The 15,875-nt window shown below is 44.7% G+C and overlaps 3 protein-coding genes across 4 annotated transcripts; 1 reads left to right on the forward strand and 2 right to left on the reverse strand.

Moving 5' to 3' along the window:
• Window positions 1-1,314: 1,314 nt before the first annotated feature.
• On the forward strand, window positions 1,315-4,405 carry LOC100846665 (trihelix transcription factor ASR3). Of its 2 annotated transcripts, none has more exons than XM_003579599.4 (3): window positions 1,315-2,352; window positions 2,774-2,815; window positions 3,857-4,405. In XM_003579599.4, exons 1-3 carry the CDS (start codon window positions 1,701-1,703, stop codon window positions 4,144-4,146), a joined length of 984 nt encoding a protein of 327 aa, XP_003579647.1. In that variant the 5' UTR covers window positions 1,315-1,700; the 3' UTR covers window positions 4,147-4,405. The 2 variants fall into 2 exon arrangements, with proteins under 2 accessions (XP_003579647.1, XP_010239837.1); XM_010241535.3 differs by having other exon boundaries at window positions 1,316-2,352; window positions 3,860-4,405.
• A 129-nt stretch (window positions 4,406-4,534) lies between these two features.
• On the reverse strand, window positions 4,535-6,741 carry LOC100846360. The gene is made up of 2 exons (XM_010241536.3): window positions 6,211-6,741; window positions 4,535-5,655 (listed from the first exon to the last, which is right to left on the reverse strand). Exons 1-2 carry the CDS (start codon window positions 6,640-6,642, stop codon window positions 4,768-4,770), a joined length of 1,320 nt encoding a protein of 439 aa, XP_010239838.1. The 5' UTR covers window positions 6,643-6,741; the 3' UTR covers window positions 4,535-4,767.
• A 1,485-nt stretch (window positions 6,742-8,226) lies between these two features.
• On the reverse strand, window positions 8,227-11,504 carry LOC100833146 (serine carboxypeptidase-like 45). Its single transcript, XM_010241537.3, has 10 exons — window positions 11,177-11,504; window positions 10,545-10,646; window positions 10,310-10,405; window positions 10,096-10,188; window positions 9,933-10,012; window positions 9,532-9,813; window positions 9,323-9,456; window positions 9,113-9,205; window positions 8,869-8,986; window positions 8,227-8,755 (listed from the first exon to the last, which is right to left on the reverse strand). Exons 1-10 carry the CDS (start codon window positions 11,421-11,423, stop codon window positions 8,603-8,605), a joined length of 1,398 nt encoding a protein of 465 aa, XP_010239839.1. The 5' UTR covers window positions 11,424-11,504; the 3' UTR covers window positions 8,227-8,602.
• Window positions 11,505-15,875: the final 4,371 nt, after the last annotated feature.

Raw genomic sequence — 15,875 nt, forward strand, 5'->3', positions numbered from 1 at the left:
AGGTTTTCATATTCGTTTCGTTGAGATAAAACATATTATATCTAGGAACAGAGGCAAGACTATATTTCGCTGGAAGATTGGGGAAAGCTTTTCTTTGGCAACCCCTCCTAAAGGCAGATATGGACATACGTCCCTCGCTACGCCCCCACCCATCCCTACTGAAAAGAAACTAGGATTGAGTGAGAGAGCGTCCTTCACACAATCTTACCTACAAAAACGGGACCTGGCAATCCGGCCGGCGATCTGATTGGACAATATCGCAGCAACAGGTCAAGGAGAGCCAATCGTCTGAAAGGAACATATATTGAAGGATAAAAGTCGATCGCTCGGTCGTCCAAATCCAAGCAATGCGATCAGATATTTCTCACAAGGAAATTAACTGACAGGTTTAACCGCACCCCCTAGGTTGACTTCACTGCTACATGCCTTGCTTGGACGAGGAGAGTTTGGATGCCTTTTAGTTCAATTTTTTTTTAAACGCATGCCTTTGTAGACACCAAATCGAACACCTACCCTTCTCGATGACCACCCAATACGAGCAAAGGATTCGAACACGGACATATCCCACGCAAAGAAATAACCTACTCCTTTCGTTCCAAAATAAATGACGTAAATTTGTATAAGAATCTAAGTCACTTATTGGTATGGATACAATTTCACTTGTGCATGAAAGGTATACTAAGACTAAGCCTATATATATTTCTAAGAGTGAGCTTTGAACTAAGAAATGGTACTGCAACTTGACTACTAACACAGTAGGTGCACACCATTTTGTGCATAGTTTAGGTGCATCTACACTTTTGCATCGCAGTCACGTTGCCCATACCGATAACATCCTTTACTTGTGCTACAGTGTCCTGATAGCTCCTTCTGGAACCGCAAGTAGGCTATTGTAGTAATCGGGGAAATAAAATAAAAGGTGATTGCTCTGCTATTTCCTGGTTCTTTTTGAATCAAATTCAAACTTTTCAAGTACTCCCTCCGTCGTCCCACGACTTAAAGCGTCTAGATACATGTCATATTTCGTCATTTTATATGGGACGGAGGAAGTAATTTCTTACAAAGCAACCTTGGTTAACATATATCTATACCTCCCAATTGGTAGGACTCCGGGAGCCAGGAATGAGTGTGGTGAAGTTGTACACTGAATGACAACAAGAACAGTTATGAAAACGATGGCAGAATCAAATGGTTGAAGTTCTGAAAAGAAAACGAGGCAAATAGTCGAAGTTATTTCACAAGTTGTTTGGCGAGAAAGTACGGCATAAATTAAGACGACCCTGCAAATTATTCTATCACATCAGAAAAGGCATGAATATCACAACGGTACTAGTCTACTACCGGCCCTACGAAGTCCCCAATCGCAGAAAACCGGAAGCAACAATTTAAGCAGCACCTCCATCCCCCTTGCAACTCCTAATCTAAGCCACATATTTAGCCTCCCTTAACCCTCCTCTAATCCCCGGAACCACTCCTTTCTCCTCCCTGGTGGGAGGAGCCACCCCCTAACCCCCCACTTAATCCTCATTATTTTAACTCATAATCAAGGCCACGCTCTCTCCAAACCCCCAGCTTCAGAATTACGACACGCACCCTTCTCCCTCCGCTGCTTTGCTTGCCGCACGCACCTCCCCTTCTCCCTTCCCCTACAGTTAGAGAGCCCGCTCGTTGCACCGCCGGGCCGTGGAGAAGAAGCTAGGATGTCTGGCGCGGGCGAGGGAAGCGGCGGGGGGCGCGCGGCGCGGCTGCCGCGGTGGACGCGGCAGGAGATACTGGTGCTGATCGAGGGGAAGCGGGTGGTGGAGGCGCGCGGGCGGGGCCGCGGGGGCAGGGGCGCGGGAGGGCTAGCGGGGGCGGAGCCGACCAAGTGGGCGGCGGTGGCGGAGTACTGCCGGCGGCACGGCGTGGAGCGTGGCCCCGTGCAGTGCCGGAAGCGGTGGAGCAACCTGGCGGGGGACTACAAGAAGATCAGGGAGTGGGAGCGCTCCCTGCTGCTGCCGTCCGGGGGCAAGGAGGTGTCCTTCTGGGCCATGCGCAACGACGCGCGCAGGGAGAGGCGGCTCCCGGGCTTCTTCGACCGCGAGGTCTACGACATCATCGAGGGCCGCGGCGGCTCCCGGAATGCCGCGGCCCAGGCCCAGGTGGTGGTGGTGGAAGAGGAGGGGAAGGAGAAGCCGGCCCAGGCCTTGAACAGCGGCCGTGGTGTCCCTGAGGAGGGGCTTTTCACGTCCTCGTCCGCCTCGTCTGAGGATGACGACGACGAAGCATCCGTCGCGCCGCCGGCTCCGGTTCTTCCGTCTCCGTCTCCTTCTCCGGCCCCTGCCCACGCGGTGGTAGCCGTGACGGTACCCGGTGAGCGTGCTGCTGCCCGATTCTTGCATGCGAAGAACTTTTGATGTGATGCGGTTGAGCTGGTTGTTTGTTATGTTTCTTGGCGGTAAAAGCGTGACTTTATTATCGCACAGTACTGGAGTTCATCCTTTTTCTTACTTATATTTAAAAAGGATTTTAAAAAAGGAAAAGTTCATATTCTTTCTTATGCAATTTCTGCATGGAAGAATTGAGTTTTATGCACAATAATTTGATGAACTTTACTGGGGTTTTGTGACAATGGTCTTTTTAGTTTTCTTTTCGCTTGTATCGTGAATTATCTCTTCTTTCTCATATCTGGATTTTATACAAGTGTAGTTGCGTAGACTCTTGTGACTTGGCGTAGTTTGGTCGGTCGATTCTTTGGTGATATAGTTTTCCCTTCTTGTGGTGTTGGTTGCAGACAAGAAGAACGAGGCACCTGTGCAAGATAGCTCAGAGAAAGGTAGTATTACCTGGATCTTTGTTTCGGTTCAAGCATTTTGGATTTTTCTATTCAGACTTTTATGACTTATCATCAAATTTGTTATGCAAAATATTGTTACTGTTCCATTGGTTTCATCAGCCAAAAATTCTTCAACACAAAATATTTTAAAACGCGTATCACCCCGTGGTGTCTAAAATCTAAAGCTGTAATGCAGTCGACATAGAAATGCAGCAAGTATGAAAGCGAAAACACATTTTATTTTTTAAACGATCACAGGCAGCAATCATCGCTTGCTGCTCATTTTCAGTTCGCAATATTAGCAAGCACAGCAAACTCACCTAAGAAGCAACAGTTTTGATTTGATACTGAGTTTATATAACGAAAACGAACCAAGTAGTTCTGAAACTATTCAATTCTACTTGGAACAAAAGAAATTGAAACTGAAATTATGAGAGTGAAAAAGAACCAAGCTATCCTGGAACTACTCGGTTCTAGGTGACATAAAAATGTACCAATTTAGGTTTCAGGCACCGGTGATTCAGAATCATTTCACCACAATGTAAATATGTTGACTAGGGCCTTTTTCTAGCTATTTTCAGTCATTAATTATATTACGGTTGATCCACCTGGAATTTTTTTACCGAGCTTTCTTAAGTCTTGGGCAGATTCTGAAATGATCGAAAGTAGAAAATGCTGTTCCACTGGGGTTTTCAGTCTATTCAATTTCACTGTCATTAGCCCACTGTTTTCCTTTACTGAGAAAAAAAAAGAACTAACCAGTTGGTCATTAGTTTTTTATATGTGGATATTTTAGAGATACTTATCAACTAACATGCAACTCGGAAAGAAATCAAAAGCATAAGAACACACAGCTTAAAACTTCAGATTCGCTTCATGAGAAGTTTTATACGTACTAGTTTTTTTCAGCAAGGAGTTGAAGTTCTTCTAAATTGAACCATGCATTCCCTCCAAATCAACAGACATCCACCCCCTAAATCTAAGCAACCAACCTGTGCAAGCGGTCCGAGACAAACAATTAACAATCTAAATTTCTGACAGCAGCTACATCCAAAGGCAAGCAACAAGAACAAATTATGGACGATCCACCACCAGAGCAAGGCGGGCAGAAGAGGCAGCGCAGCGATGACACCACAGGAGAAGCAACTGACCTGCAGGGCCAACTTATTGAGATTCTAGATCAGAGCAGTCGGATGGTGGCGGCGCAGCTGGAGGCTCAGAACATCAACTGCCAACTGGATAGAGAACAGAGGAAAGACCAAGTGAGTAGCTTGCTCAGTGTGCTTGGCAAGGTGGCCGATGCCCTCTACAGAATCGCTGATAAGCTGTAATTGCCAATATAAATGTCTTGAGCAAAGTGAATATGCTGCAAATAAGAACAGAATTAGCATGACAAAGAATGTACAGATTGATATAGAGTATCTTGGCATTCAAATCTTCTTTTATATGTGTTCTGAAATTCAGTCAGAAACCTCAAGATGTCATATATTCCTCATGGAGATGTAGTGGCTTGATAGCATTTGTACATCCCAATACCCTAACATCGTGTATTTTGGTAAATCAGAATCTGGGGAGGAAACTTAGTGCTTATCTGCTGGACTGTAGAAACGTTCTGTTTCTCTACAAGTTGATTCCTGAATGCACATGAAGTAATGAAATGACAGAACACTATTTTTGTCACAGAACTACAAAATAGAAGCAAAAGATGGTTCATCATACTCAGCTTATCAGTATAACTTGATAAAGTTTCATCAACTGTGGCTCCCAGTAAAAGAAATCCAAACATGAATTAACAACTGTAAATAACATCGTAATTAACAACAGCTGGTCAGCTCGGATCACAAAACCGAAGCATAGGTACACCAAAGTATCCCCTAAATACGGGTCAGGGAACCTTAAAGTTGTAAACTTTCTTAAACATACATTGACAGAGGGCTCCAGATTCATGAAGTTTAGTCATCATCTGCTCTACTTGATCTATAACGACGTGAGTTCATCTTAGAATTGGTCTGTATCGGTGGTGGCGGTGATGCTTCAGGGTCATCCTCATCCATCTCACATTGATCAGTTCCATCAGAAGATATTGCTGCCGGACTAACAAGAGATGAGTTTGCATCACTAGATTTGGGGCCCTCATCCACCACCATGGCATCAACTGATTTCTTCCGAGGAATGAACGTGAGTGAACTAGGAATCTCAAAAGGTGTCTCAGGCTGCAACTTGTTGGGATCTGATCTGCCTAACATATTGTGCAAGTCTGCAAGAGCTCTCCTGTTAGACTCATCAGTACTCTCTGGTGTGTCCAAAGTGTAGCAGGTGTACTTTGAAGGGTTCCTAATGTAGTCAGGAACACCAGGTGACCCAGATGGAGTGGAGTTGTCCTTTGTTGTTACCACATCCATGGATTGGGGAACCATATGAGAATCTTCATGTTCAGAAAGCTCCACTGCTTGATCTTTCAAATCAGCATTAAACCTGACACGTTTCCTTGGTTTCGAATCGCCATGCTCCTCCTTCCTCTTCAGTATAGGCTTCACACTGATGTCCTGATTTTTCATTGATTGCGTCTCAACAGTAGGGCACTCCTTAGTTCGAGTTGGAGAATGAGGACCTCCTTTAACTGAACCATTGTGTTCTCTGAGTCTTGCAGATGCTGCACCAAGATCTGCCCGAGGATCCTTAGAGAAACCACAAATCTCGTCAACGGCGTCATCAAGGAAATCAGGCACTACAGTATTGATGCTCATGTTAATCCCGGCATCCATGATTTCACTCATGTACACACGTTCTGCAGCATCCTCTCTACCAAATGCCGCTCTATCATATCTGTCCTCCTCTTCCTGAAAGATAAGACACTCAATAAGAACAAAGCCATAACAATACATAAACAATGTGCACAGAGATGAATATCCCAAACACAAGAGTAAAAATCCCATCATGAAGAATCAGATTTAATAATCATAGTGTTACATCAGGTTAATGTCATCTTAAGCCTACAACATTCATACTTTATGGGTTATAAGTACTACTAGTACTAGCAAAAGCCTTCAAAATAACTAACTGCCTTTAAGGTTCTATACAAACTGTGGAATATACTTAAGGTTTTATCCCCTGCGCCATTTCTCTGGACAAGTCTCAATGCAAGAAACGGAAGAGAAAATCACAAGCAAACGACATGAAGTGAGCAACAATTCATAAGAATAACCTAATCCTCCCTACCTAGCTACTTTTCTAGATCATGGCACACCCAGTTAGGAGACTAGAGAACATTTAAGCCAAATGGGTCGATACTATCTTAATCCACACCTTAATTTCTACAAGTAACATAGCATCGATTAGTAGGTACAGAAATGGCGAAATCAAATCAAATAGATTCAAGAGTTATTTGTTCTCACCTCCCGATCCAGAGTCGGGTCGAGGCCGATGGAAACCCTAACCTCCTCTTCCTCGTCCTGCTCCTCCTTCCTCCCGTCCACACCTCTCCCGCCTTCATCCTCCTCCTCGTCCTCGTCGTCGGGGTCGGCTTCAAAGTCCTGCTTGGGCCGCCGCCTCCGGCCGCGGAGGCACCCGTTGGCGTCGTAGAACGCGGAGGCGCACGGCGTGTCGGCCCGGTCGGCCGCGGCGCGCTCCTCCTCCTCGTCGCGGGCCTCCGAGGGGCGCGCCCAGCGCTGGCGCTCGACGTCGCCGGCGGCGACGGACCAGGAAGCGGCCGGGAAGGAGGAGGTCGGGACGTCGCCGAAGAGGCGCGACCCGAAGAGCCGCTTCACCCGCTCCTCGAACCCCTCCCCGCCTCCTCCTCCTCCTCCTCCGCCCCCCTCGGCCGCCATGGATCGAACGCGATGCAGCGCACCAGCCGTCTAGAAGAGTCTCGAAGGTTCGTCCTGGACCGTGTGGTTTGAGATGGGGGTTTGGTTATGGTCTGACCGTCTGAGGGGGCTTCGGTTGCCGGGTTATAGTTTGAAGCTGAAGAGGCCGACTCGTGTTCGTCTTGTGTTTGGGCTTCCGAGTCGGTGACGAGATGGGCTAGCCTAAAAAGAATAAGGGCTCTTTTGATCAAAGAAAGTCTTAGGATTTTTGGAGGATTTGAAACCTTTGAAATTTTTGCTTTGTTGATCGTTTGATTTTATGGGAATAGATTCCTTAGGAATCTTTGCTATGAATTCATGTGCACTCTATTTGGAGGAAAATTTCCATCCACTCAAATCTTTTTTTACAAATCTTTTTTTCTCATGTGATGTGTCAAACACAGTTGATGCTAATTCATATAGTCTTTTATTCCTATAGGATTCATGAGTGCGTGCCCTCTAATCCTATGTATTTTCTATTCTTCTATTTTAGAAATCATGCGAATCAAAGAAGTCCTAAGTATGAAAGACATTACAAGTACAGACATGACGAAAACAACAGAAGACCGGGATGAGACTTGGCATTTGATGTCCTGCACCACCATGCCGATCAAATTCGATCCACTTTTCCTCTTAAATTTTTTTTTGATCCACTTTAGGAAGAGAACTCGTCGAATCCGAGAAAGACAATCTGATTGAAAAATGACATTGGAAAAGCCCACCTCTAAGCGACGAAGTGCCGAAGCTTTTGCTACTTCAGGCTGCACCACATCATCAAGGAGCTCACTACAGGCCGCAAGACAAGTGCCCCAATGGTCTCTAATCACCACACCTACTCTCTTCCTCTGAGCCGAAGTCCGAACTGAAAAGCCCCGCATCAACATTGACCACAATAGTACCGCGACCAAACCTGAGTCATGGACATTGACCACAACATTGACTTCATGTGTGCTAGCCAGACATGGACCCAGTTCTTTTTAAGGTTTCTCTAGGAAGCCGCTCTCTCCCAGCTTGCTGGATAAGCCGAGTTCTAATTTTTTTAGGAAAAAACATTTTTATTTATTCAATTATCAGGTGCTTACAATCGTTCAACCATATCATAGATTTCCTCCGGGGCAGGTCCCAGAAAGGATGTTGAGCCAGGACCATTTCTACTTAATCTAGCAAGTTCACAAGCTAGAGCGTTTAAGCCCACTACTAAATTTGGTTAAGTTTTCGAACTAGCTTGGAAGTCTAACAAAAATTAATGGTGGCTTCTCCAAGAAATTGGAAGATAACTTCTCGGAAAAGCTGGTTCTAGAAGAAAAAAAAAAACGCAACCATGCTCTACGTCCCTCAGGCCTCAGACTAGCTTTACCGATGGAGATGATTCCGCGTCGCCCGTGGTAGCGACCGAGGCCCTGAAGACGGTGGTTCGAGGTGCCGTCGCACTTCGGCGGCTGCACGGAATGTTTGAGCTTGAAGGAGAAGCCGCGTCAGGCACTGCTTCCACCGGTGGTTCTGGCAGGGGTGTATCAGCGGAGAAGCCTTTTATTACGTGCGCATTAGTGAACGGGCTCCCTTTGGTTTGATTGGATTTCTTCTTTGTTCACATCAATCATAAAGAACATCTAGTAATGATAATACCAATCCGCACCACTAAGTTTTCATACTCTGCACCGGAGTATGAAAACTTAGCGAAATGAATAGATGTGCTTATACAATTTCATCTAGTACTCTGCACCGGAGAAAACACACGGACGTCGCTCACCTGTGCGAAAGTGTGTTTTCCAGTGCATCTCCGCGCACCGCAAATAACATCTTCTCTTCGTAAGCACATATGGTTTACACTTGCGAAAAACCCAGATTGCATTTGCAGCCTCGAGACGATTGTACATCATACATGAACACGAACATCCTCTTCCCGCAGTAGCAGCAGCACCACCCAGATTAATAATCCTGGTCACTCGAAGGACTCCGGCAGCGGCCGGCCGGCGAGGAAGGCCCTGAAGAGCACGAGGGACCTCTCCGGCTGTGAGAAGGGCGCCTCGTGCGACGCTCCCCGGATGGTCGCGAAGGACAGCGCGTCGCCGAACACCTGCGTCCACCCGCCAACCTGCACATCCCAGAAAAGAAGAAGAAGAGGAGAACCGCTGTTTCAGTTTCAGTTTCAGTTTCAGCCCCGAATGGTGATTTGGGGCAGAGGACGGAGATGAAGAAGGAGCACACCTGCTTCCCTTCGAACCAGACCCGGTAGGGCACCGTGGCGTTGAGCCGGAGCCTCTTGGCGAGGCGGTGCACCAGCGTCCTACTGCCCGTCAGGGGGATCACCGAGTCCTGATCACCACTGCGGTGCAGAGAGACAATCAGACAAGCATTTTGCAGTAATCAGGTCAGGTTCTGCATTGCCTTGAGCCCTTGACATGACACCAATGCTAGCTGCCGTGATAACTTCCGAGTTCTTTATTTTTACCTGTAAACCAGCACCGGGATGCCGGACTTGACAAGCATGCCGACGGTGTTGATGGTGGGGATCTGGAGGTCCAGTTGCTTGTACTCAAGAACACTGGATCGGACAACAAAAAACTGGCACCATTGTAACCTTTGCTGAAGGAATGCACTAACTGTATAGGAGATGTAGGAGCTGCAGATTAGATGTGCAAATCGGAGAATCCACACACACCTGCTGCAAACCGTCCACTTGGGCACGCCGTTGAGGCGAGCGTGCATCGCTTGTTGCACGTCTTTTCGGTTGAGGTAGTTCATCGTCTCATCCTCGACGCACACATCAAGCTCCCTGCTTAGTTGCTGAGTAGACTGCGGCACAATAGTTCGTGAAAGGCGCGGTTAACGGTCACATCTCCTTGACATCTGTGAATGCTGGAATGTTACCTGTGGGGTCAGGGTCTTGGACTGCGCCAAGACTGAAGAAATGCAAACATCGAGGGTGACGTCGTACTTGTCGACGAATCTGCTGGTCTCTCTAGTCACTTGGCTCATCACCCTGTCACAAACCGGGCTGATCGAGCCGTGGTAATACTCGCTCACATACCGTGAGTAGTTGCAAACCCTTGAGAAGATATTGTAAGTTGAATCTGATATGAGCCCGTGCGACCAGAAGAACTCGGCTCTTGAGTTGAAATCGGTCGAGAATTCAAGAACCGGATTTCCCAACTATTGTATCAGCGAGGAGAAGAAAAAAAAGAGAGGCAATAAGCATACTTTGTTTCGCTATTTATGTATGAGGCTTCTATAACTACACTATATTATAGTAAGTTTAGTAAATCTCTTACGGCAATGCCTTTCAGATTGAACAGCTTCTCCTTCTTGTTGAATTCGACTATGCGCTGCGCTAATTGCGGGACATAGTGGCCTGAGGAAAAAATCATGGTAACTAAAACACGAAGGGGAGAATTCAGAATTGAACAAGAAGCTGATCAAGAAGAGTGGCTTTACCAGCATAGCTTTCTCCTGTGATGTACAAGTCCCTGCCCTTGTACCGTGGGAACTTGGCAAACCAGCCTTGCAAGAACTTCAAATTGTCCCTGGCTTTAGATATTTTTGAAAGGCTCCGGCTTTAGAAATTTTAAACCTCTCAAAACAAAATAATCTTGCAGGTCAATCCTACACAGAAAATTGAGATACAACTTTGCAAGCATGGAGGTCACACCTGTCATGCTGTCACCAACACCCCCATAGAAGGATGGATCGGTGGAATAGGAGAAACCCACCCCTGCAGGGCTCTCCAAATACAGCATGTTGGCCTCTGAAAAAGATCAACAGATGCCAAGAAGAAATTAAGTTGTGATGGCTCATGGCTCCTTTTGTTTCCTGCACAACAAAAGAGAGCACACAAAAGGTTTGCTTTGGTGTGGATGCAACTTTTACAAGAGGGAAGTGCTCACCTTTGTTCCAACTATACTCATTCCTCACAAGAGCATTGCCGCTGGGCCTGAATGGTCCATTCTCTGAGAATGCTCCAACTCCCACAGATGAACACCCAGGTCCTACACACCAATACACATACATATACATCATCAGAGGACTCCGAACATGGGGAGACAAAGAAATCTTGATCATAAATCAGGTGAGCTATCCCCTCCATTCCTATGATTGAAGAGGCTATCATCCTACAAGTCTTCCATATGAATCGTCTGGTTGCAAAATTGCAATTTCAAGAGGTCATCTAGTACTTAAAAATCATACTTTGCTTGAAAACATTCAAAGTGCACAAAGGTGAAAAGGTCCCCTTTTTAACAACTTGGGACACTTCCTCTCTGTTTTTTATGAACCCCAGAAAAATATACTTTTGTTTTTCTAGAGTGAGGACTAATCACAAAAATTATGGCTCTAGGCTCATTTGCGCAGAAAATTGAGCTCAATTCTCCCACCTCCCCATCCCCTCCCACTACAACACCAACATTTCTTAATTTCCACACTGATGTTTCTCACTTTCTTGTGCGATCTCCCAAGTGACACCAATAATTCAACAAGACGAAACAGTGAGAAGCTTCTATCAGCTAGTGAACTTAATTACCTCCATTGAGCCAGAGGACGAGGGGCTTGGTGGCCGGATCCAGCTCGGCCTCGGCGAAGTAGTAGAAGAGCGACCTCTTCCTAGCGGCGTCCACCGCCACGTAGCCGGAGTACTGCGCGAAGCTGACCGGCGGCTGCCCCGGCAGCCCTCTGATCTCGTCCTCCGCACTGGCCATGGAGAGGAATCCATTGGTGATGAGCAGCACAGTGGCTGCACAGACCGCCGCAGCAATGGTGTCCAGCTGCATGTTGCTGCGAGAGAGGGACAGAGAGAGGGCTGAATGATGAGCGAGTAAATGCTCTAAAGTGGTAAGGTGAAGACTCGGAAATGGATGGGTGGCAATAAATACGTACTCCCTCCCTTGCTAATTACAAGATGTTTTAACTTTATTCTAAGACAACTTAAGTTTGACCATATCTATAAAATATTTATTAACACCTACAATATCAAATAAATAAGTATATTATGAAGATATATATCATAACGTGTTTAATAAAACTAATTTGGAGTAAAACTAATTTGGAGTTGTAGATGTTCCTAAATTTTTCATAAAGTTGGTCAAACTTTAAAACATATGATTTAGACGAAACTAGAACATCTTATATTTAAAAATGGAAGGAGTATATTTGAGAATCTAGGTGGTGAGATGTGCAAATTGCTCAGTTAGTAAAAAAGTGTGAATAGGTTTAGAATTGCACATAGTCAAAAAGTGTGAATAGGTTTAAAATTGCTTACATAGTCAAAAAGTGTGAATAGGTTCAGTGACTTAATATTTTTGGTACACTTAAAACATTGAGTCGTCTGGTTTTAAATAGGCAGATGAAAGAACAATTTTTTTTTAAAAACACACATTTTGTGATAAGGATTTTACAGAATCGCCGTTAACGCTAATTTTCTCACAAAATCACAACTTTCGTGACATTCTTTCTCAGAAAAAAGCAAATATACCGGTTTAGTGATTTTGATTACGACAGATGGGCCCACATGCAAGTGACATGCCAACTCTTAGTGGGCTTTTTACTCGACCTGTTCTTGATCTCCTCCGGTTTCACAGATTAGATAGGGTTTAATGAGTGGCGGATCTAGGATCTGCCCCATCTTGGGGCAGGGCGGTCCAAGGGCAAAAAATTTACCTAAATTTGCAACTAACAATTTACCCCAGCCATACAAGCATCGGTTTGTTTCTTGTGCTATTAACCGGGCCAGAGTGAATGATTCACGTACACAAACGCAAAGAAGGTCCAGGTGAAGATCATGGGCTGGACGTGTTGGGCGCCTGGGCGTGTATGGCCGTACGTAGATTTCTGTTTTTTTTTGGGGGGGGGGCGGCTGAAGGTAAAGAGTATACGGGCTGTATCCAAAATCCCTGCGGATCTGCCGGTGTTAATGGGTCGGATCATCAACCTGGTATTTTTGCCACATAGGCACTTACATGTCGAAAACACTGTAAATGTCACTAAACTGAAAGTTTTGGGTTATTTGAGAAGTTCTGCCTCAAGAGTTGAGGTTCTGGGAGAGAATTAACATTTTATTCCGTAAAACTAGCCACAACAAATGTGTGGCTTTGTGAATTTAGCCAGATTTAAAAGAAGTCATGGGACATTGTTCTCCGTTACGGAAAAAAAAAAGATGCATACAACTTATATCAGTTCCCATGGAACGAATGCCCTAAACCTATGTCACCATGTGGATGGCATGATTTGTTTGGAAAGTTACCTTTTCATTAGAAGTGCTCAATGATCTTGAGAAAATGACAAGTGCAATCTAAGGAATCACTATCTTTCTCATTTCTTGGCACATGAAAGAATAGCATTACAGTGAAATAAAATTTCTTATGTCCTCGAATCCTATGAGGCGATAACCAACTCTATAGAAATCACCTCCGGTCAAGATGCAACACAGAAAAAGTCAAGTCAACAAGGCATGGTCAATGGAGTCTACTAGTGAAGACATGACCAAGTTTAGAAGAGGACTAAAGAAATACTCCTTGCATCTCATATAAATCGTCCCAACTTTGTTTAGATACGCATTTATCTAGATACGGTTTTGGCGTGTGGTTACATGCGTATCTAGACAAAGTTGCCACACTTAATATGGGACGGGGAAAGTAGAAAAAAGAAGAAGAAGAGGGGGCTACGCGCAAGAGTATAGTGGATGAGTCGATAAGAAAAATGGTCCACCATGGAACATCTCCCTTATCTAGTCCACCATAAAGCATGGACCAAAATTTTACTTTTGCTATCACTTTTTTCCTTCCATCAAGGTTAACCATGTCTTTTGTCATGGATTCATAGATTATATAAACCCTCTATTGACAGGTAACTAGTTACTCTAACTTGGAATAAAAATCAATGAGAGGGTAAAGGTGGCCCGATCTTTCGATGATGAGATAGCTATAAATTTGGGTGGAGGTCGACGTTGACGAACCGACTACAAACATGCGAGACGTTGCGCCTTAGCGATCACTACACCAACTTCCGAGTTTATTGACCACGCCAGAGCTAGATCAACTTGATCCCGAAGGATCAATCCCTGCAAGCAACCGAAGAACCAGCAAGAACAATAGATGCAATCAAGATATTGCGAATAAAGATGAAACTTTATAGGTGGGATTCTGCAAGTGCGTAGTACAGGAGGTCGATTTGACTCTCGTGCCTATGGCGAAGATTAGCAATGGCTAAGTCTTAAACTAAACAAAATCCGAGTCTAAATGATGACCTAAAAGGGGTTTATAGAGGGGTATGCGGCCAGCCTTGGGAAGTGGGCCGAACCCTCTATAGGTCGGTTTACATGGGCCTGGCCCAACTTGAGGTGACGCAGCACCATCTCTCCTCATGGTAGCTTCAAAGTTCTGAAATCTCCCGTTGCGGCATCATTTTCAATCCTCTCACGCTTGCTACCATCTTCTCCATGCGTGATCATGCTCCGGTGCTTGTCCCTCTCATCCATGCTAGGTCCATCATTCCTAAGTGTAACAAACACATTTGATCTAGGCAGCATCATAAGCTCATGTATGGAAGGAATCGTTCTAAGAAACGAAAGTACCTGATAGTTAAGTTGGCATGCACGAGCTCTTGTGAGAGGTCCTTGTATTGTAGCTGTAGGTGCAACGGTTGTATCAACGTGGGGGATGTCCTCGTCATCCTCCCCTTCTTGAATTGAAGTCGTCCGCGACGCAATGTCTTCTTCCTCGCCCAAATATGGCCTCAAATCTGCAATGTTAAATGACGGACTTACCGTACCAAAATATGCAGGAACCTCAAGTTTGTAGGCATTATCATTAATTCTCTCTAACACCTTAAAAGGACCAGCACCCCGTGGCATCAATTTTGATTTGCGCAAATCAGGAAAACAATCTTTGCGTAAATGCAACCAAACAAGATCGTCAACATCAAACACAACATGCTTTCGTCCCTTATCTCCAACAGTTTTAAACTTAGCATTCATGTGTTCTATATTTTCGTTAGTAGTAGCATGCAATTTCAAGATTAATTCAGCACGCTGTGTAGCATCCAAATTATTTTGAACCGAAGATGGTAAAGACAATAATCAATAGGTGCACGAGGAACAAAACCATACACAATCTCAAAAGGGCACCTCTTAGTGGTAGAATGCAGCAAATGATTATAAGAAAATTCAACATGAGGTAAGCATTCTTCCCATAATTTTAAATTCTTTTTTAAAACGGCCCGCAACATAGTAGACAAAGTTCTATTGACTACTTCAGTTTGTCCATCAGTTTGGGGATGACATGTAGTACTAAACAACAATTTAGTCCCAACTTAGCCCATAAACATCTCCAAAAGTGGCTAAAAAACTTTGTGTCACGATCTGAAACAATAGTATTTGGTACACCATGTAAACGAACAATTTCACGAAAGAACAGATCAGCAACATGTGCAGCATCATCACTCTTGTGAAAAGGAATAAAATGTGCCATCTTTGAAAATCTATCCACAACAACAAAAATACTATCCCTCCCCTTCTGTGTATGAGGCAATCATAAAACAAAGTCCATCGAAATATCCTCCCAGGGAATACTAGGAACAGGAAGAGGCATGTATAAACCATGTGGATTAAGGCGTGACTTAGCTTTTTGACATGTCGTGCAGCGAGCAACGAATCTCTCCACATCCCTATGCATCCGCGGCGAAAAGAAGTGGACATCAAGTATATCCTCCGTCTTCTTGACACCAAAGTGTCCCATTAACCCTCCACCATGCGCCTCCTACAACAACTAAAGACGAACGGAACTATCTGGAATACATAGCTTGTTAGCACGGAACACAAATCCATCAGTGAGGACGAATTTGTTCCAAGTTTTCCCTTCTTTACACTGCTGCAAAACCTCTTTAAAGTCAGCATCATGCGCATATTGTTGTTTAATGGTTTCCAATCCAAAAGTTCTGAAATCAAGCTGAGATAGCATGGTATAACGACGTGACAAAGCATCCGCGATAACATTATCTTTACCCTTTTTGTGTTTTATAACATGAGGAAAAGATTCGATAAACTCAACCCACTTGGCATGACGCTTATTCAACTTAGCTTGACTACGAATGTGCTTCAAAGATTCATGATCAGAATGGATAACAAATTCTTTCGGTCATAAATAATGCTGCCAAGTTTCTAATGTCCGAACCAGCGCATACAATTCTTTATCATAAGTAGAATAATTCAGACTTGGTTCACTCAATTT

The sequence above is a fragment of the Brachypodium distachyon genome, chromosome 5 (genome assembly GCF_000005505.3).
Source record: "Brachypodium distachyon strain Bd21 chromosome 5, Brachypodium_distachyon_v3.0, whole genome shotgun sequence".
Classification (NCBI taxonomy): Eukaryota; Viridiplantae; Streptophyta; class Magnoliopsida; order Poales; family Poaceae; genus Brachypodium; species Brachypodium distachyon.